At 38.6% G+C, this 21,957-nt stretch overlaps 1 protein-coding gene across 1 annotated transcript in view; it reads right to left on the bottom strand.

Annotated features, from left to right (window-relative positions):
• Positions 1 to 21,957, bottom strand: part of THSD4 (thrombospondin type 1 domain containing 4) — a 332,056-nt gene that overhangs the window by 236,392 nt on the left and 73,707 nt on the right. Inside the window, exon 6 of the mRNA XM_076348305.1 lies at positions 17,052 to 17,154. Coding sequence (XP_076204420.1) covers positions 17,052 to 17,154 — 103 coding nt within the window. The remainder of the gene's footprint in view (positions 1 to 17,051; positions 17,155 to 21,957) is intronic.

Consider the following 21,957-nt stretch of genomic DNA (forward strand, 5'->3'; position numbering starts at 1 on the left):
AAGTAAAGCAGAATGCCCTAGCCCACAGTTTGTTAACATACCTCCCAAATTACATAAGTAAAAAGGCTTTTATATTACTTTTATACAACTCTCAGGCAGTTTAAAGTCTATCTTCAACCTTCTAAAATCAAAATGCACCAGACTCACTTCAGAGTGCATCTTTCTTTCAATGCAGTAATGGATATTGAGAGGTAAGAGGGAAAATTACAATCCAGGAATGTGTAACAGTTCCTTCAAGGGTTTTTCTTAATTCATTATAAATGATTATTTTATCATTTTTGACTAGCTAAAGCAATTGTGCATTGTCAACATATGTAAAAGCAGAAGAAACGGAATTCACATTAAGGTTTCACAAAGTGCAAGTGGCACAGATGATAACCAGGTAACTTTAGCCCTGTAAGCAAGAGCACTGATAACAATCCACAAGAGCTGGCTTTAAGACTCCTCTTGCACAAGAGCTCAAACAGACACCGTGGGATGTTCTGCAGCAGCCGATCGAGAGGATCCCACCCCGATTCACTTGGCCCTCTGCTCCCAGACACTGGTCCCGCAGCCACACCACAAGAGGCAGATGTGGGTCCCAGCTCCTCAGCTGCCGCTGCTCCCCACTGAATGTGACAGGTTCAAACTACCTGTATTAAATCAGAGCTGTAGATTTCCCTGGCTGTGTAATGACTACAGCAGGCAGCTAAAAGCAGCAGCACTTGAGGAGCCAGCCAGCACACACGTTAACTTCTGCTGTCCCATCGCTGGGAGCAGTTACCTTCAGCAAAGCCCTGGGCAGATAGCTGGGGCAGTAATGCATTACAGCCACGCTGTCAAATCGGACAGAGCCTGCCTGTTAGACCCTTTAATATCCTCACTGGGGAGCTCTGACAGATGACGTTCCTCCTTGTCTGATCAATCCAACATTCCTGCTTGCCTATCTGAATTTGAGAAGCTTTTACGGTTGTGTTTTGAGGTTTTTTTAAGACATTTTGATGATGATTAAGATTCTTTAGGGTTAAAATGCTGCATTTTTTTGAAAGCAAATTCGAGGTGTGACTAACTGACCGGACCTTAAAAAATTTAGAATCAAAATACTACCACAAAAACATACAAACAGAAGGCATTGGTCACTGTCACACAATGTTATGGTATAATACTTTGCAATTCAAAGAAGGCACAAGTCTTCACTTGGCTCTTGTGCGACAATAATTTCACAGGGCAATCATAATTTCAGTCCCTGCACTTAAGGACATGATTTATATACTATATTTTCAGCATATTTCTCAATCTGGTTACAAATACAGTGGACTCATTCAATTGACATTTTTCCCATTGTTTCCAAAAATTCAATTCCGTGAAAACTGCAATCTTCCCTCAGAATATATTGTTTTTGCTGAAAATGGACAGAGGGAAGTCAAAATCATTTCCACCTCCTTGTTTCATTTCAATGCTGAAACATTTTATTTTACTGAAATAAAAAAAAAAAAAAATTGAAATGCTAATATTACAATCATACATATATTTTTAAGTTTCAATGATACTGACCCCGAATAATTTGATACTTAAAAAAATGTTTTGTATTCCTGGAAAATTTTCCCATTTTCGGTTTTTGTTCACACTTGGAATGAAAACAAGTAGTCAAAATGTTAACACTGCGACAACACAAAGCAACCCTTCTCCTAAGACATAGAGTAGAAAGTGATATAGTGACAAAGCAGACAAACAATAGGTATCATTACAACTCACACCAAATTTTACGTAAACATTGACCTGTTTGATTACAGATGCTTTAGCTCGTCAGTAATGTTAAAGCACCTCATATGCATTACAGAGAGCCCATGAGATATAAAAAGGGCATTTTAAACTGAATTTTAGAGTCAGGATCTGGACACAGAGAGATTAACTAACCTTCTCACTGTTAGATAGGAAATCTATGCAAGCCAGAAATCTAGTTCTGCATCCCCCGTCCCCCCCGCCCCAGAATACCAGTTCCAGTGCCTTAAGCCACATCACCATCAGTCATAGCTATCTGAGCGTAGGGCCAACAGCACTGCTCTGCCTTTCACTAGATCTGCATTTGGTGCATTATTTATAATTTTATTACTTCAGCTGATCAAAGTAATGGACTAGATGTTGACTTTTTAGCTCTTTTGGCAGCATTGTTGGAGGAACTTGAAATTATTAAGCAGATGTTCTGCAACATAACTGGGGGCTTGTTATGCTCTAATGAGATACAGTATTTGTTACAACGAAGGAAATTGCTTGCGGATTTGCTATAATGCATTTTACATACACTGGGTTACATTTATATTGGAGTAATATAAAAAAAAAAAACAGTAAAAGTCTATATTACTTTTCAGATCTGATGATGTCACCAGACTCATATTATTATATTTGAAAAAAGGATCAGGCTCAACTTCTTGACGTCTGTTTCTGTTTTTATACTTGATATCCACCTCAGTGGTGTAATAGATCCAAACAGTTAGCTCTTTGTGATCTCTCTCTAGAGGGATCACTGTACCATTGCAGCAGAACCAACCTTAGTGAGTTGCACCTCAGTATTTTTAGGCCTCTGACCAAAATTATTCAGAAGCAGATCTCCTCTCTTTGCAGATATATGAGCAAATTTAATGCACAGTTTCTCTGGCTCTTTCAAACTTAATTTTAAATTCGTGGTGTTTGGATTTAAATTCAGAGTTATACAGTGTAATATGGAAAGCAAATTAACAAATTCACAAGTTGACTCTGTGAACAAATGCCAGAGATTTGTATCTATCTGGGTGTAAGAGGGAGGACTGATCCAGAAAAATTTTAGCAAGAATTGTTTCTCCTTTGTAAAAGACCTCAAATTGTGGCTTAGATATTTATTATGCGCCATGCTTATAAAACTTCCAAGATAGCTAATGGAAACAGAGCACAATAGAAGCCAGTTCTGCTTTTCATTTTATATACTACCACTGGGAATCTCTTTCTTCTGATGTTCATCCACATTATAAGCTTTTCTTTCACAGCGGGTAAGATTTTCCTTGCTTTGAAAATAGTAATTCATCATAACAAGAAGGAATATCAAGTGTATATAAATGCCAGTCCAACTACTTATGCTGGCTAAATTGGCAAAATATTTTAATTCCCTTCATAACACTCAGCACTACCAAAAACCTCCATTCAAAACATTAACAGAATACTCCAGAAACACAGGAATGCCTACATTTAAATAATAATGTGCAGCACAGGCACCCACATTCATATTAATAAGTAACCTCATTTTTCTAGCAAACAGTTACATCAATGAGAGTCGTAAATTCTGTGCTCCTTTGAAATACTGGGAGATGAAGTTGGAAATTGTCAATCTGAGGGCTTTTAAAGGAATGCCACATTAAAAAATAGGCTATAATACTTAATCCTCATGAACCCTCTGTAGTAGTTTATCTTCACAACCTCCCATCCCTCCTCCACTCTTAAAGTCTTGCACAGTGACTCCAGACTAAGACTGAGCTTGGTGAGTCTCGGTACTCAGCTTGAGCCACAGGGACTAACCTTGCAGGCTTTCATCTTATACTACAAAAGAAAAGATTAAGTCTTCTCACTCATATCCCACAGAAAGAGGTTTTATCAGAATGAGAGAGGCTTAAGCAAATGACTTTTACCTTGTGTTTGCCACAGTTAGCACGTTTCTAGGGATGTACTTTTTGTTAAGCAGCAGTAACTCACAAGCATGTCTTAAACTTTACCACTACTGAGGCTCAGAGGCAGACACCGGGACAGCCCCTCCAGAAGCAACCCGGGCATCCCTGTAAACTGGTAAGCCTGCAATTATGGCCTTACCTGAGGGAGCTTGGATTTTCTAGTTCAGGCAGAAATTGCTCATGCTTTAAGTGCCCTACACCATGCTTAAATGTCCATCACCAATAAGCCACCTACTATTAAAACACAGCAGCAGAAGACTCGCCAGATTGGAAACCTAACCTCTTCTGTACTTGAGCAGGCTTCCTAAACTTTTCAGCTAGCCACAACTTCTGGACTTGTGAACTCACACCACGCTGCTATTGACAACTATGATCAAAGCTTCTGGCCCCACCCGTAGACTGACCCAAACCTCAGTTTCGGAACTGATGAGTTAAAGCTAACACATTTATAAAGCTAATGAGGTAAAATCCACGAATTTTACTGGAACCAGAACTTGCATATCTACCTTTTCAGTATATGCAGGTGTTTACTTCTGAAGTCCACACAATGCCATAGAAATTACATTAAGAAAACAGAATTTTGCACCTAAATATTCCAGAAAGCGAAAGTGCAAGTTCTACTGCTGAGAGTGTGCATAAGCAATTTTTGAGTACACAAATGGAAACTGTGAACATAAATGTTTAGATTCACATCTGACTCCCTCTGAAGTTAATGTTATCTTTCCTTTTGTATCCGCTGATACTGGAAGAGGCTCAAAATGAACAAACCATAAATGAAAAGTGTTTTAATATGTAATTCTTTCAACATAATGAAAAATACTCAGAAGAAATCAGTCTCCCAAAGGAGGTGGGAAAGAGTCTGTATTTACTAGGACCCCTTTTATAGCTTGTTTCTCCAAGAGTTACTTCAGTGTTTGGAGGTTTTTTGAACTAGGAATACATATACTATTTTGATTGTTTAGGAGAACTGTTAATACTTAAAATGTTTAACAGTAGAATAAATGTTTCGTTTAGTAGTCACAATTTTAATCGCTCAGGAACACACAGAGTAAAACAAAAGAGACATTTTGGGGAGGGGTGAAGAAGGAAGTAATTTGGTCTCCAAGATGGTCCTAAAACCCCTTCTTTGTGTACTTGTAATTCTTCACAGAATGAAAGAAAACTCTGAATCCCACGTTTATGTGCTGCTGATTTCTGAGTCCCTGCCTGCACACTCACTCAACAGAACCGGGCCCGGACTCAGCAAAAGCTCCTTGAACCTTTGAACAGAATAGGGACCGCAGGTGGACTCTTTGAACTGAGTCATCTTTTTTCAAAGAAACTGTGAAAATTTCTAGTGAGGTCCTGAGCCTCCACGGAATTAGGTACATACCAATTCTCTGAATACACAGAAATCTGGATATTATCAACCTGCAACAAAGTTTTGCAGGATCAGACCTCAGTTCTGTTCACTTTTTTAGTTACATGGTGAATTTTCTTCTAAATGACCTCATCCAAAAGCCACTGAAGTGAATGGGAAAAACTCCCACTAACCTCAACAATTCTTGGACCTTTAGGACCTATAAAAAGTCATATTTAACTTCAGCAGCAACCTGACTGGGAGCTCCGCAGCCTGCTACACACACAGCACCACATTAGGACAATCACTGTTGACCAGAGTAGATAAAAGTGAAATCTTTTTTGAAATCAAACACATGGAAAATATTATGAAACTATTTAAAACCTTTTGAAATGCATTAATCAAATCAACAAAAACTATTTCCACACATAAACTGAGGCAAAGATAGTAATTTTAAAAATCTAAGATAGCTTGATAAGTATTTTTTAGTAGGGAGCCTCTTTTCTACTTTACTTACCAAACTCGTTTTATGTATTTTCTCCCTATGTCTCAGTTGTTCATTTCTTTTTAAGCATGAAAAGAATATTCACCAGGCATTTTTTCAGTTTTGCCTTCTAGGTTAACCAACCCACACTGCACAGAAGAAAAAGTGTTTAAAATCAAGAATATATACTTGATTTTAAAAATTGAAAATTGTACAAGAAATGTGAATAAATGTCATACATTTAACAACAAAGATGGAACACATGTTGATAATCCTTTGCTTAACTGTTGCCCTGTTTATTCAATATTCCGCAAAGTTAATGTATAACATGTTAAAATGATTACACAGTCTCGACCTTGCAGCTCTCTTTTATTCTCCAGACTATTTCATGGATCTGGGAGACATGGCAAGATCACTGGGGTTTGTGCAAGAAGTGCACACCTGCAAAACACTGTGAGCCCCAAGTTTTCCCCCATTCTAGTGCATTATACTACAAGAAACGGTTGTGCAGATCTGCATGACAAGGACTCCTAGGACTACAATCATAAAACTCGTAAAAAAATAGTTTCCTTGTGAAGCTGTAAAATACATCTGTTCAGAGCATCAGAGCCTGCTTGTCTGTCTGCTACAAAAGGAATCTACCACCAAAAAGAACAGATTTAGGAGAATTCAGACTAAGATTCATTTTTCATATCCCAAAAGAGGTGTAGGAATGAGGATAGGACGCCCTCTTTACAGTGGTGTTTTACTACAAAGAAGCCAAAGGAAGTGAAAGATTTTGATCCAACAGCAAAGGCAAATTTTTGGAGTGACATTTTGGGTCTGAAGCTTAACAGAGGACTTTTCCCATGGACAACAGGAGTAAAAAAAAAAATTACAATATCATCTCAAAAAAGACTAAAGCATCCCAAAGCACTTATTCTACATATGTACTTGTATACAGTAACCGTGCCAATGCAAACAGCACTAAAAAGCGTGAGAAAAGTTCCCTTTTGGTAAGACAGTCAAGATACTTAATTTGCCCCCCTGTTCTCTCCCTTATCTTGACAAACCCAACATACAAAAGGATCTGATGCTACAAAATGAAATGGAGATTCAAAAAGATTATAATTCCACCACTGGTTAAGGTTGCCACACAACCCTTGCTAGAACTGACGAAAAAGAGGAATCAGCATTATCTTTATTTCCTAATTCATACATGGCAGAGGTTTTGGCTCTGAGAAAGTTGTGCTTGGTACAAGATCCAAAATAGAGGACACAGAGAAGATGAAGACCAACCCCTGAAATTGCCCGAGGATGGTGAAATTCCTAGGGTATGTTAATTTAAAGCAGCCTTGATCTATGCTAATTTTCACTCCTGGAAGATCACTTCCATAACCACACCCTCCGATTCCTAGTAGGACTCTGCTTCTAAGGTATTCCCACGCCCACCTTTATACAACCCAGACTGCTCCCCAAATCAAAGGGATCCAAATCCTCAGTTGTCCACTTGCAGCAAGTTTCAGACTGTTCTGCACAGCCACCGGACACAATGAAGCTATATAAGGAATATATATACATAAGGACTGTTACAGATTCCATGAGGTCATATACTGTCGGTTCATGTAGTCCTGCTTATTAAAGACTTTGCTTGACAGCTAAGTCAGATATTGAGAAAGCTGTGATAAAGCTACTAAGTACGTTACACAAGTAGGTTGTGTTTTGTGGATCAAAGTATTCCACTGATTCATTTTATAGGGTGGCGGTGGTTTTTTTTTTTTAAATTCATTTCTGAATATTGGGTGTCTGTATCTTGTTCCAAGGGCCACTAACAGGTAAAAACCTACTATAGAAATTCAACAAAGATTTTGTTTACTCATTTGCAGAAGAACAAATAAAATTAGAAAATATTACAGTGGAAAAAAATTGTTGGGGTTTTTTTTTCAGTTCAAGTCATGAGTGTATGCATTTACATGGCATTTCTCAGAGATGGTTGCACAGTGTCAGGTAATTTGTTGATACTGCAGACATGAATACTGATCTGAACCCAAGGAGGTCTTGCTGTTGGTAGCAAGTGGAGGGAGTGAAGACAAGTTTTATCAAAGTAGGCTAAAAAGGAGCTATACCACTCACTTCCACATGTGCTTTGTAAAAATCAAATCTTCCTTCTATATTCTATTCTAGCCTAACAATCTTCATTACCACACAATCTGGATACAATTTTGTTTCTAAATCTGAGCCTGAAAGCCACAACATCCATCCTTAACTTTCTGCTCCCACCAAAGGAACTAAGAAGTGTGCTTTGAAATGAGGGCATAATTCTTCCCGAGATGTTTACCCAAGTCGCAATTAATGCAAGCATGCAGGTCAGATACTCTAAACTAAAGCAGTAAATATTGGTCACCTGGATACAGAAGACAACATCTCTTCTACAGCAAAGCTAGGCTAAATTTATCTAAACCCTGTAAGATTAGGACAGATACGGCTTGTCAGCTCATCTCCTTTCTCTCACTTTCCTGTCTTAAAAATACATTCTGTTTACATGGTTTACATTCAAGTCCACTTTGGAGTATACTGAGTTTACTGCTGAGTGATAACATTCGATGGATGTCATTTCCCATTTTCCTAAAGGCACTAACAAGCCTTTCCAATTCTTGAGGCTCATCCATCTATAAACACCCAAATCTTCTTGCTCTCATCCCTCTGAACCTATTTTCCCCTCCAAATAGCGAGTACAAAAGTAGGGAAATTGAGGTATGCACAGTGAACTAGAAACATTACAACATGTGGTGCATGTGACCTATTACAGGGAAATGGTTGACTTCATACATCAGAGTATGGTCCCTGCTTAAAATAGTACAGTTAAAAATACGTATGCGTTATTGTTTGAATTGTAACAAACCACAGAATCCCAGGTAAAAGCCAGGCTCTGATATCGCTAAGCTTCTTACAAATGCAAATCAAAACATGTATATTAATAAAATTATATAGGAAGAATAACTATAAAAGGTAAGTTGCCATGTGGAAGCATTAGGTTTCCATACATATAAGTATCTAAGCATATTTGTTTATTAAAGCTTTCTATAGAAGTAGTTACGTATTTCAGTAATTGGGACAGGACATTTACATTTACATTACACAGGACATTTACAATTTCCAGGTCAAGCTCAACACAACAGATGTTCAGGAAGCAGATTTATTGATCAAGTCAAAGAAATGCCTCAGATACTTTAGCACAGCCATACTTTTAAAGCTTTGCAAACTTCCATCTGCTTTCTCTTGTGATCCATTCACAAATCGGGAATAGATAAAGGGGAAAAAAGGGACATAGCATAAATTAACTTCTTGTGCTACTGCATTTGAATAAATTCTAGTCTCATAAGTAAGCAACATTTCAAAGAGATTTCAGTTAAAAATGAAATAGAATTTTCAGTAATGTGTGAAAAATGGATACTTCACTGCCTCGGACAGGATTTCCAATGAGTCTAAAGGAAATCAGAGCTCATATTCCATCAGAATTCAAGAGGAATTGTATGCCTATAGTGCTTAAGCTCCTGTCAATAATTTCAGGTATATGCTTCAGGATGTCTTATCTTATATTAATCTGCTACTGGCTTACTGTTCAGTTTAATGTTACTCATTTGCTAAGTAACTGTTCCTGAAGCAGCTAGAGATTAAGACTGATCCAACTTAAAAGTAGCCCAACAGTTAATAGAAAAGGCCAAGCAAAGCAAATTGCAGTATGTTTCACATGTCAACTCACGCAGTAGTTGAAGACCTGAAGCCATCAGTTCTCATAAAATACAAAACAAGACAAAGTTTTCAGTAGATTTTTCCAAATTTATTTCCTAAATCTCAAATTATGCTGGATCATAACCCTGAAGAAAAGTGCATGTGAAATGTACATTTGAACAGCATGTAGAAGGGAATTATATCAGCATAGCTGTTTAACACTTATTTTAATTGATAGGCATAGACTTAGACTTTTGGCTTGCAGGAAGGAACTGAGACCAACTCCTAGACAGTTTGTTTTTTTCTATCACACATACTACAAACAAGGAAAAAAAAAACAGGTGGTAATAATCCCTTTGGGTTTTTGTGATGAAATGTAAGAACGCCAATTCTGTTGTTATCTATATTCTGTTATTACCTATCGTTAGAGAAGTGTGCACTATTTGAGTTGTAGCTAATCAGCAAACATAAACACCATCTACTCATTACATTTCAAACCTCCCAAAACTCTGTCTGTTGCCTCTTTGATGAATCTGTCTGGCTACAGCATTTCACATAAAACAGGAAAAACAAAAAAAAAATTGTCATAGAAAATACAGTGCATCCAATTAAGGTACAAGCTTCAAGAACAGCTAGCCACAAAATGGAATAAAAGCAATCAAGAAGATTTCTAACAGGTGGAGGCAAAAAAAAAGCAGAGAACTATGGTCTATTGCAATGAGAAATGAAGACTTCAAACAGCTGCCTCATTGAATATAATACCTTGCAGCTGGATGAACTGCAGCACAGCTGGATTTTCTTGAGATACTGTGCATATACTCAAACATCTGTATGTTCACTAACTAGAAGTAACTTACTAGAGAAAGTATAAATAAAAGAGCAAGACTTCTTGTCCTTTGGGTGAAAAAATTAGGTTGTCAAAGTGTTGCACACAAAACTAAGAGAATACTAGTTCAGCACAGCATATCCTGAGCCACAAGGAACTGGCAGTTACAAATCAGGAAAGGCCAAGAGTTCATAAACTGGGGACACGTTACCTTTGCTTCTCAAGGACTGCATTCCTCTAGCCAAGAAATCACAGGCATTCAGGAAAAATATACCAGGGCCTACCTTACTAATCTTACGCAAGGATGAATTCTCTAATTACTCTAAACTGAAGTTCCACTTCCAGTTAACCTAAAAAGATAACACGAATGTTATGTTTCTCTGTATATATCAAACTTTACAATGCTTCTGGAACGGTTTTATATTAAGATGTAATGAAATCCAACAATGAACACTGAATGAATGCTTGCATTACTAACGTGCATATAAACAATATATATCTATAATTTGTTTATACACATATCTCACAATTCTAACAGAAGAAAAAACAACACACTAAACCACTGAAAACAAGTGTAATATATTCAGGGTTGGCCCAGAATATTCACTGATTTGCAACATTACACAACACCCAAAAGGCCACATTTATATCTGGCCCCAAAACTTACTGTAAAATTATCTGTGCGTATTTGGTAGTTATATACAAATTATCACATGTAATAACAGAAAACTTAGAAGCAACATCTAGAAATCTAACAAGACAAGAGAAGTGTTACTTGTCAGAATTTTGATATTCACTTAGCAGACTTACAAACACTCCCAGGAAGGAATGTCCTGAGGTTTGCTACTTCTGGTGGATGATTTCTGCTGATGAACTAAATGGAAAATGCTTCACAAAACATCTTATTGATGAGACTTTAGAACTGAATAAATGGTTTCCTCACAAGCCTATATACCCTCATCTGCACAAAGCCTGAACAAATGAGCCAAAACCTCCCAAACCCTGAAACATCAGCAAAACTACTCTGTGCCTACAGCTGGTTGTCAAGGATCTGTAGGCAGTGTCTGCATTGTCCCGTTAACTGTACTCCCTATAACAACTCTCTGAAGCCAGCCCGCTCTGATTTCTGGGTACTCCGTTCCAGAAGTGCTTAATGGTACTTGCACCTCTCAGTACCTGACCAAGATTTTTTAAAAGATCAATTAGGCTTTTCTTCCATTTTATAATTACTTAAATCATATTAATCAGAGCTCATTCAGCGTCTTCAGTGTCATCAATTACCATCAGACTGGAGAAGTTTCTTAGCAACTTAAGATGTTAAGTTGGGCCACTACATTTTGATCTGTTACGAGAAGCTATTTTGTCATTCAAAATGAATGAAATCTGTTGTTACAAATCCAGCAACAAAAAACACAAATAAATAAATGTAACAGCCCTGCGTTAGTCTTCAGTCTCTATCCTAACACCAAAAATTAATTCAGTCTAAATCATAAATGCCTCTTATCTGACACAAAGTACTGAAGTTGCAGTACTTGCTAGACACCTGTGGAAGTTACACATTTCGTTTTCTTCAGAGCTTGTATTTTTCACAGCTGTAGCTGGGAGACATCTATAGCTAGAAGTCAGGTTACTAGAAGGTATTTTAAAACAAAAGTAAACTCAGAAAGGATTTTACAGCATGCACAGATCTACCTCTACAGTGAGTTCTCCTCTGAACACAACACAGGCTTCAGGATGGAGCACTGACATGAAAGCCATTTTAGAGAAAGAGTACCATGAAGTCCAGCATGAAAAACACGCAGACCAAATATCCTTCCATCCATTCAAAGTTTGGATTCTGACACATTTCAAGTAAACAGCAGCCAGCTGAAATTGCCCAACCACCCTGCCACAAGGCTGGGTGCTGACACCCAGCGCCTGTCAGCCTCTTTCACTCCAGTTGATTTTGAATCACTCATTACGGTGCCCATCAGTAGTTACGTTTGGCAACAATGGTATCGGGGGAGCCTGCGGACAGAAAATGCAGCCGTGACATTAGCGCCATTTCATACACGCTACTGCTGCTTTCAGCTACAGGAATTTTTATCCCAGTTGATACTCAGCCTGACTCGAACCCTGCTCCAAAGAGCAATGTGGTGTACAGGCTCTGTACAACTTTCATCTCTCAGCAATCAAATAGAAAAACAAAGAGAAGTTGTAAGAGGAAGCCAGACCTGGCAATCAGAAGGAACCGAATGAACTCTGCCAGGCCTTCCAGAGATCCCTCTCGCTGCCAGAGTTCACCTACTCTGGCTGACCCTGCAGATCCCGCGCAGGTGAAAGGTGCTGCCCTCGAGGCCAGCAGGCCTGCTAACAGCAGGGAGCGGAGGCCTCTCCGCACACTCGGCGCAGGCCTTCAGGTTCCAGCAACTATCTGCCAGCAACAAACTATTTAAACAGCTTTCAAGATCTGAGCGTGGCTCTGTTCCTAGAAACTTGTCTGGCTTGATACAGTATTTTAAGCCAAAGACATTTTGACTCTAGCAAGTGGAACTAAATCATCTGTACAGCCACCACTATGATGATCCTTTAGCCACGTCCTCATTCCTGTTATTACCTTTGTTAGCTAGCGTCCAGTGAGCTCTAACACAAGTTACAGCTGCATATGTAAAATAACTCATACATTTGAAACAGCAAGAATTCCCGCTGTCAGTGCGATGCAGGTAAATAAGTGTGCTGCCCTGCAAACAAGCGCATTCACCTGAAAGGAGAGCACTGAAACTAGAGCTAGTTTTCAACAAAAAGCAAACAAAAACATCATTTGGAGGGAATGCTTGGTCAAGTCTGCATTTTAGAAAACTTCCCATTAAAATTTTGCTCTAAACTAACAAAATTTAAAAAATTCAAAACAGAAAACAGAATCTTTTCCATGAAAATTTTGCAGTTCTTTTACTATGAGGGAAAGGGGCAAAGCCTCAATATCTTTTGGGGCAAATCATGTCTGACTTGCAGTGGACCAGGCTCTGATTTGCAAAACCTCTTTTTTTCTCTTTTTTAAGAAAGTGAAATTGTCTCTCAGGACAAAATGCTCAAACTTTGCAGTATTTTTCTGCTTGTAAATTGCTACGTTTAAAAGGAAGAAAAAAGCCAAGTCCCCAAAGAATACATTTTTAGCTATTTCAAGTTTTACACACTGGAGATGCAATCACAGCTCCTCCTAGACTTCAAAGTCCTCTTCCACTGGCAAAGCAGGCAGAGGCAGCCCGGCGGCGGCTCCCCTTGCTGGTTACCACACCAAAGAGCAGCACAGGCCAGGAAAGCCGAACGTCTCTGCCGGGCTCTGCATCTAAAGAGAGCAGAGCACCCAGCGCAGAGCCACAGTGCACTCTTTGCACGTGTACCGCTACTACGCCTGCCTGCCCGGCACAGGGGTAATTCTAACTGCTGTAACAGAAACCCATGGCTAGGACTGCAGTATAAAATACTGTCTATTACAAAAGCCTGGCTGTCATTATCAAACAGAACTCAAAGCAAGAGGGCCTGCAGTCGACCAGGATTTTCTGCAGTTGTTGATTTGACGATGTATTTTGGATGCATAAGACTATCCAGGTATCCTCCTAAAGACAAAGTATCAGAGCGAGATTTTTCTGGAGAGGACTTTATTTCTTCTTTAACTTTGTACAGGATTTCTGACAAAAAAATCTGCAGTTGTCTTCCTCCTCTCAAAAAATGCAGTTATTCTTCACTGAGAGACTCCTGTGGTCAGATTCCCACTGAGTTATACCTTTCAATGAACCAATCGGTTTTCTCCTTTCAATAGATTCTTTTCATACAGCCATCAAAATATCACTTTAGGTTATGAATTTTTCACCACAACTAAAAATAAAAGTTAGCTGAAATAAAGAGTTCAAATTAAAGAGTTCAATTATCAGAATGATTAAAACATTCACTGCTTCTGTAGATTTAAACTTCCTTACAGGTTTTATGGTCACGTCACTGTGATGTTTTCCCTCTGTCACAACTGGATCTTTCCTCTCAAATCCTGCCCTTAAAGTCATTAAGTGCTATTGGTTCTCCAACACAAACTAGGGTTTTTTCATTAAATACTCTAAATTCATAGGGTTTATAGTCCCTTTAATATGGCTTTTTTAATAAAGACAAAAGTTTGTGTTGGAGCAGTAGCAGATAAAACAGGGGTTAGAAATACAGCTGCACCAATCTGAATGAGGGAGAAATAAAAATATGTGTATTTTTTAAAAATAACAATAATTACATTTAACTCACCATCAAGACAGGGCTGTAAATTATGGTTTAGCTGCCCTTATTGATCCAACATAAACATTAGGAGCAAGCTGTGCTATGCAGGGGAGGGAAAAAAGAAATGATTGTGGCATGTTTTAGATCCCCTGAGTCATCGTTCCTGGCACAGGGCAGAGTGAGTCAAAGCTGCTGTGTAGGAAGCAAGGAGATGGAGGTGGGCTGAGCTGGCTCAGCATTGGTTGTGTCTTGTCAATAGCAGTTTGAAAAGGGATGCATCAAAGCTAATACATCATAAGGCTTTGGGGCCATGTTGTTGAAGTCATGCTGTCCGCAGAATATGCCTCCAGCCATGTGCTTGCTGGGGTACCAAGCTCTTTTTTCTGCCTAAATGCATGGTACAAAGTGCCAAAGTTGTACAGCTCTGAAACTTCCTTTTTGGCAACTTCACAATATCAAACATGACTTTAATTAAAAGCATAGCATATACTGAATGTTCATAATTTGAGGTAAAGAGGTAGCTCTGCGAGTCTTCACTGTACCCACAATAGATAAAACCAGGACTGAGGCATGACTGCATTAGAAACAAACATTATTAGATCAATCGGGAGTTAGATATGAACCTACCTGAATCTGTACTGACTCATGTTGAGCTGTAAAAATAGGTAACATCAATTGTGAAGCAAAGCTGCTCATCTAAAGGAACAACAGAGACCATGCTAGCATGCTAAGTACCCACAGAAATGTCCATTTCTGGGTATAGGAAAAAGGAACTTCACACACTTGCAACACTCCCTGAGTCCCCTGAAAAATAAATGAACAACGACTTCCAATACTTCCTTCAGCACATCTTTGGAAGGGTCTTTATTGTTACAAAATAGGCATTTTGCCTTTGTGCAACAAGGCAAGGCACAGAACCCCGAAAGCTGGCTCAGAGAGAGCTATTCACACAATGCAGTCCAGCAAGGGGTTCCCTCGGTCCCCAAGAGTGATACAGTGACAGCAGCACGTGCCGCCTTCCAGCTGACACACCCAGCTGCAGATGCACTTTTCACTGCTTTCACTTCAAAACTTCGTATCAGGCTCTATACTACAAAATAGACATGACTTCAGTTTATTAACAGCAAAAAAATCACCAGTAGCGATCACCCTCTTCTCCTTCTAAACCTATTAGGATGAAGGGAGGGGAAATAAAAATATGAGAACCAGGAGGAATCCCTTCATTGTAAAAGAAACTTTCACATTCCTTTTCCAAATCTCTTATTTTGCCTCCCTTTTGGAGCTGGGAAGGCAACTTAGCATGATGAGTTAAAGACTGAAGGAAAGTAAAACATACAGAGAGCACTAATTGCCCCAGAGCAGATCACTGACACTGAAGATGTGCATAATCAGGTAAATATTGCCACTAGGTCAATTTTAGGACATACAGGGGCAGGGCATTGCCATAAAGATAAATCATAGTACACTGAAGCCTTCATTTGTAATCAAGTCTTCCGGCAAAGAAAAATCCCTGCAAACACTGACTGTAAGACATTAAAAGCCATGGCATAATGTATTACTTCTATTAATTGTGTGGCATCGTATTATATGTAGCTACTTACACAGAAGGCAATAAAAGCCATGTTCAAGAGACACTTAAAAAATACAGGTGAATTCTCTTCCTTCTACTTTGTTCTTCTCAAACCTAGAAAGGATAAGTAGATGGGCCTATATCTTGCATTTTAAAATTTTAAGGTGAGACTGTGCCTCCATTTGGAGGGGAGACATTGCACAGAACATGTGGTACAGAGCACACACAGCCTGTTGGTAAAGGAGTCTGTGGGTAACGAAGTCATCATTGTACTCTCCTACTAGTGATTCATGCCAAGTGACAGAATGGCCTCAGAATAACAAAGCTAGCTAGTCCACAGTATGTGTACATATTTCTCTATGCATAAATCCTCTTTGGTCTTTGAAGTTTTGTGGAAAACAACTTTTTAAAAATGTTGATTTAAAAAATAAGACATGAACTAAATTCCTCTGAATCCAGAGACATATTTGAAGAATAAATTATTTACCTCATAAATAATCACAAATCTCAACTGAGGTGGGCCCAGCTCTTGTTCACAGAAAGACAAACAAAATAAATAACTATTTCACAAAACATGTTTCTGGAGAAAGGTCATAGCCCCCAACTGACTGAGATTTTATCCTCCAAGGGTTAGGACTCTAGAGGGGTGGCAGACCACTGCTAGAGCTGCTGCTGCTTTGTGTTCCAGGACAATCAGTTCAACATGCAGCTAGGGAAGTCCATAGCACAGGTATCCCTCCCATAGTGACCATCCCAACTGTCAAACATACCATTAGAAAATACAAATTAGACAGCCAGAAAGTCCTGAAATGAATGCATAAGGACCATGAGTCACAAGCTAAACTGGCATAAAAAAAAATTTAACTCCATTTACTACTGAAAAGCAGCCATACTGAGCCTTTGTCATCAAAAGTAAATACATAAAAAAGTAGTTAACAGTGTAGTAGCTGAAATACTGTTGCAACACTATACAGAACCAATGGAATACCAGTCAAAGTAGGACTTATATGCTTTCATTCCTGTAAAATATAAGCAATATTGATGTGAGATTATCTACTTGTCTGCCCATGAATAAATACAGGAGACGAACAGAGCAAAATGAGCAAGACTCAAACAGTCAAAGCCTGATGGCTTCCACTGGCTAAAAACCACATTTGCCTTTCCAAAACACAATCCGTATAATAATGCAAAATCAAGTTGTCTTCCCTTACCTTCTGCAAAAGGTTCCCATTCATAAAATCGACCCATAAATGGCTTGTTATTGTATGATGCACATTGCACCTCTCTAATATTTCTGCTGCTTTCAGGACACATCTGTTTAAATAAAAAAAACCAGTCACATTATAATCAACAGCAATGTTATTATTGCTTTCTTATTAATTCACTTTAGCAGGTTAATGAAGGCATTGCCAAATTCCAATCCAGATGAACGGTATTAACATCAGGAGACTCCTTTTCTTAAAACAGGTAACAAACAGTGTGCTTTTAAGTAAAGTATCAAAAGTCCCTGTAGAAAAAAATGAATTTGTGGAATTAATGGAGCAACAGTTCTACAAAAAAAAGGAATTTTTTTATTGAGCTGTCATTTTCCTCAGCAAAAAGACAACACTTCAAGATAAATTCAATAAATTAGATCTGAATCATTTCCTTTCCACAATAGCTTCACATTTTTCATTATTAATTTTCTGGGCTCAGATTCAACAGAGCTGAAACACTTAACATACATGCTTCCATAACTTATTAAAAGCTGGCCACACCAACTTCTTATTCTCATCCTATGCTTCAATACCATATTACCACTTTTTCTTCTTTATTTCTACATGCTGCTATTACAGTCATTGCATTACTTTGTATTTTAACTTGTGCCTTCAAATGCTAGCTTTAGAGTTCTTGAAGCTAAATAGTGGGAAGAGCTTCTTATATACAGGCGCGTGTGTGCACGCGCACGCACACACACGTATTGAGGCAGGACAAGTTTTACAGATAGAAGTAACATCTTTCATTAGGTCACCTGCAATGTAAGCCTTAGGCAGACAAGCCTTGTTTAGATGTGAAGCAGATTCCAAAAGCAAATACAAGTTAAATACTTAAATACTTAATTACTTTGTTCTGCCTGTATCCTCACTCTACAGCAGTTACAGCAAAAGACTACTCTGTGTGTGGGCACACAGAAAGGGGAGAAGGATTTTTAGAAAAGGCAGGGGGTTAATTAGAACAATTTCTACACTTGGAGAAAATAGACAAGCTTTGGTCACAGATGCTTTTTTTCAGGTAGCCTTTAGATGATCAAAATGGCTATTGAAAACACTGTTCAAGAACAGTAGAAACCACATGAAGAACTGGACTAGAACAGCAGAGTATTTTTTCTATAGGAGACAGATTTCAAGGGAAAACTAGAGACAATATTATATGAAAGCAGCATGGCTAAATAACTGTGTTTTTTAAGGGAACAGCAAAAGAATCAGTAAGAAGAGCTCTTGTTGCAACTGCAAGTCAGTTCTCTTATATTTGTATAGGAGGAAAGATCAGTCGTCTTTGCAGTGAAAACCGGCACACCAGAGGTCCCAGAGGGGTTCTTGCTTTGTATCCACCATCTGTATAAGATGATGTTTGTAACTGGATCAGTGAGATGTCAAAGTCAAGAGTTTTCAAGTGGGCTATAAACTGTACCAAAGACATGCCTGGGGCAAGGTTCATGGACTACTTTATCTTCTATTAGAATCACGGTAACAAATCTTCTAGAATAAACACTGTTTCCGGCCAAACAGCCATCTGTGCTTTGTTTGCCCACCCTTCTGAGATCTCCAAGTACATACAAATATTGTTTTCCTCAACAAACCCTCTAATAAAAAAACAAACAAAAAAGCTTCCCTGAAAACAGGACCATGAGCCACCAAACTACATTGGAAGGGTGGGACCAAAAGTCTTTCTAGTGCCAACTGCAGAAAGCAAAGCTATATTCCCACAACTGAAATACGCATCCTTACATCTGTGACACAGCAATGCAGCAAGGGTAATTCAGCCACAACAACCAACCAACCAAGGCTAGGAAGCTTACATTTTTCATGGAAACCAATTATAGCACATATCGTAAAGGTGAAGGGACAGAACCTGAGCTGGCATAAATTAAGGTCACTACATTAAATTACAGAACGACATCAGTTTGCACCAGCAAAGAACCCAGCCTGAAGGGTTTCTTTTTGGATCACTTTTCCCTGTTTTTGGCACACATTTTCTGACAGTCTATTGTGAAGTTTTGTTGTTTCTTGTTTTTCCTTTTCTGAGCCTTGAGCTCATGCTCTTGTGTACCAGTATTTCTGGCTCAAACTATTTCCTGTACACCCCGTTCATACCAACTGCAGACAACATATGAATAAAAAGATCAAAATATTCATTGCTGTTGCCAAAAAATAGTGACACCCGCCCCTTCTAAGATCATTTTTATATAGCTACAAATTCTGGTTTTAAACTTACTGAAAGTTGCCCACAGGACAGAGGCCCCATTGCTTTAAAGCAGGACAAAGGACTGACAAATACACTAAACACTGTGTGGATCAAGCCGAAATCAGAAGAAAAGGCTAACTCAGTAACATCCCTGCTACTTCAGAAGTCCCACTCAGTTGTCCTTCCTCCATTTCTTTCATCAAAGTTTAATTACAAAACAAAATTTTGAGTAAAAATTTGAGAGTGACCTGGTCTGCAAAAACTCTCTGCTTTATTCTTTATACAGATTATACTCATTTTTATTTTTAAATGTCTTTTTAAAATATTTTATGAAAGTGTTAACTACAAGGTGCAACTAGTCAAACTTACTACAGTTTATGAATCACCAAGGCTTAAGAGAGTTATACTATACTATACATATATACTAGCTACCATCTAGACATCATTTATTAACCCCACATAAATTCTTAACGCATAGCTGAATGAAAGGACAGTTTTATGCCGCCTATCGCTCAGCCCCCCTGAAAATGAAATCCTTGAGCCTTCCTCAGAAGAGCTAAGAGTGCCAGGCACTTTCTTGTGGTCTCTCTGGCTTTTTAGCACATCTTTTAGGCAGAAAATACACTGTTATAACTAAAAGGAAAAAGCATGACTCTGTACAATCAAAAGTGAAACTTTAGCATAGGGGTTTCTGTAGATCCTCATGTTTTATTTATTCGCTGAGAGTACAACCTATTTTTACACTTTTATTTAACTACTATTTCTGTCACAAACACATCTAGCTTGACTATAAAACTCCTAAAAGACAGCAACGAGCATCTGTGATGAGAAGACAACAACCCAAAGAAAGCTCATATTTACAATGTCTAACAATTGTACCTTACAGAGTTCATCCTTTGCTTCCCAGCTCACACACACGGCTGGGAGATACTGGAAGAGTGAGGACAAAGCCAGGCTTTCCCATAGCACCGTCTCCCCTGCGGTGTGTGGTCTGCATCGTGCAGCAGGTCACACCTGTGCTTGACTCACACTCTGTCTGAGGGTCTGCCCATGACAGAGTCCCTACACCCTTCCTGGCCCTCTGCCAAACAAATAGCAATTTTGCTTTAAAAAGCAGGTATGTTGGCATGTTTACAGATGAAGAATGTTCCTGTGGCTAAGCCAGAGTACTAGGATTTAAACAAACTGGATCTCTTTCCAAAATCTTCCAGCGGCTTTCGGAATAAACTTTGCTAAAATATTTAACCTTATTGTGTGATTCTCCCTCCGTTCCCCCTCAGTGACGTGAGGGCATTAGGATCATGCTGCCTGGTAGGGACCTGAAAACAATTTTTTGGAAAACAAAATGTTGACTTTGATTCATTGTTTTGTTAACGACAGATCTGGAATTGCATTTTTTCCTCAAAAACTTCATTTTGTTTTATGATTACAGAGGGAGTTATCTCAAGTTTTTCACAGAGGTTTTGATATAAAAACAGGATGACCTCTTTGGACGTTTGTAAAAAAAGAAATAAAATGTCCTTTTTAAACCAGGTCTGTGGAGGCCAGATCAGCAAAAAATATACATTGCACCTACAAAGATAAATCTCAGATTCCATCGTGTGGAGGCAGATATAAATTATGTAGAAAACTATAGTCTATGCTAGGAGAGTTTTTTTTAATTATTATTCTTTCAGTTGTGCACTATAAAATTAGAAAACATCTAAAATCCGTAATTTCATATGTTTTTACATGATGTCTCTCCTACTTAAAATATGCTGCTTGGAAAAAGCAATGCTGTAAATTAAGCATGTGGGACTTTATTCAGCTAAGTACCTTCAAAGTGCTGGGCATTTTCACACAAGGGAAGATGCTTTCAGAGCTTCCACTGCTGCAGTTTGCTGCGGCTGTTTCTATGAGTATGATGTCTCAGCCAACTTTTCTTCCTGTACTTTCAGTATGTGAAATTAACAGCAGCAGCACAGCCCTGCATTCACGAAGCAGACAGTGCTTAAGACAAAACATTTTAGAAGTATCCCTTTGTGTTTTTGGGACCTCAGGCCAAATGTCTTGAAATGCACTGTCTGCAGCTGATAGAAACTTTGCACTTCTGAAACAGTAGCTCTATACTTACGCCCCAATTTCATCTCAGATATGCAGGTATGAAAGTATTCTGAGGGACAGCAACAACTTCTCTTTGTCCTGTACCATTACAGCTTTCTTAAAATGAGTTACTAGTACAGCTAAGACTGTAAAACAAAGAAACCACCCTACTTGCTTTTTAGCTTTTGGGAAACATTCGAAAAGCACAGGTTTTTAACAAATCTTTGACACTTCGGTTAATGAATGAAGAGTTGGCAAAACAGCAGAAAATTATCAGTCTGCCAGCAGATGTGCGCTCACGCTGGATGCATGCCTGCCATTAGCAAAGCTGTTTCAAAGCTGCACTGAGATAATGCACTTCTGGAACTGCATAAATGGGCCATTTTGATCCTGAAACCACCTCTAAAGGCAATTAAAACATCAACTAAGATTTTTGGCACTGTTTCATTCTTATGACCTACAGTAACTGGCAAACTCTTTTTCCAAGGATTCTCCAGGGTCAGGCATAATTCATAATTAATATTTTCTATGTGTGCAATACTATATATTAAGTCCAAGTAATCTAGTTGTACTCTAGTTTTCATTTCTGCA

Source organism: Aptenodytes patagonicus, chromosome 10 (assembly GCF_965638725.1).
Source record: "Aptenodytes patagonicus chromosome 10, bAptPat1.pri.cur, whole genome shotgun sequence".
Taxonomy (NCBI): domain Eukaryota; kingdom Metazoa; phylum Chordata; class Aves; order Sphenisciformes; family Spheniscidae; genus Aptenodytes; species Aptenodytes patagonicus.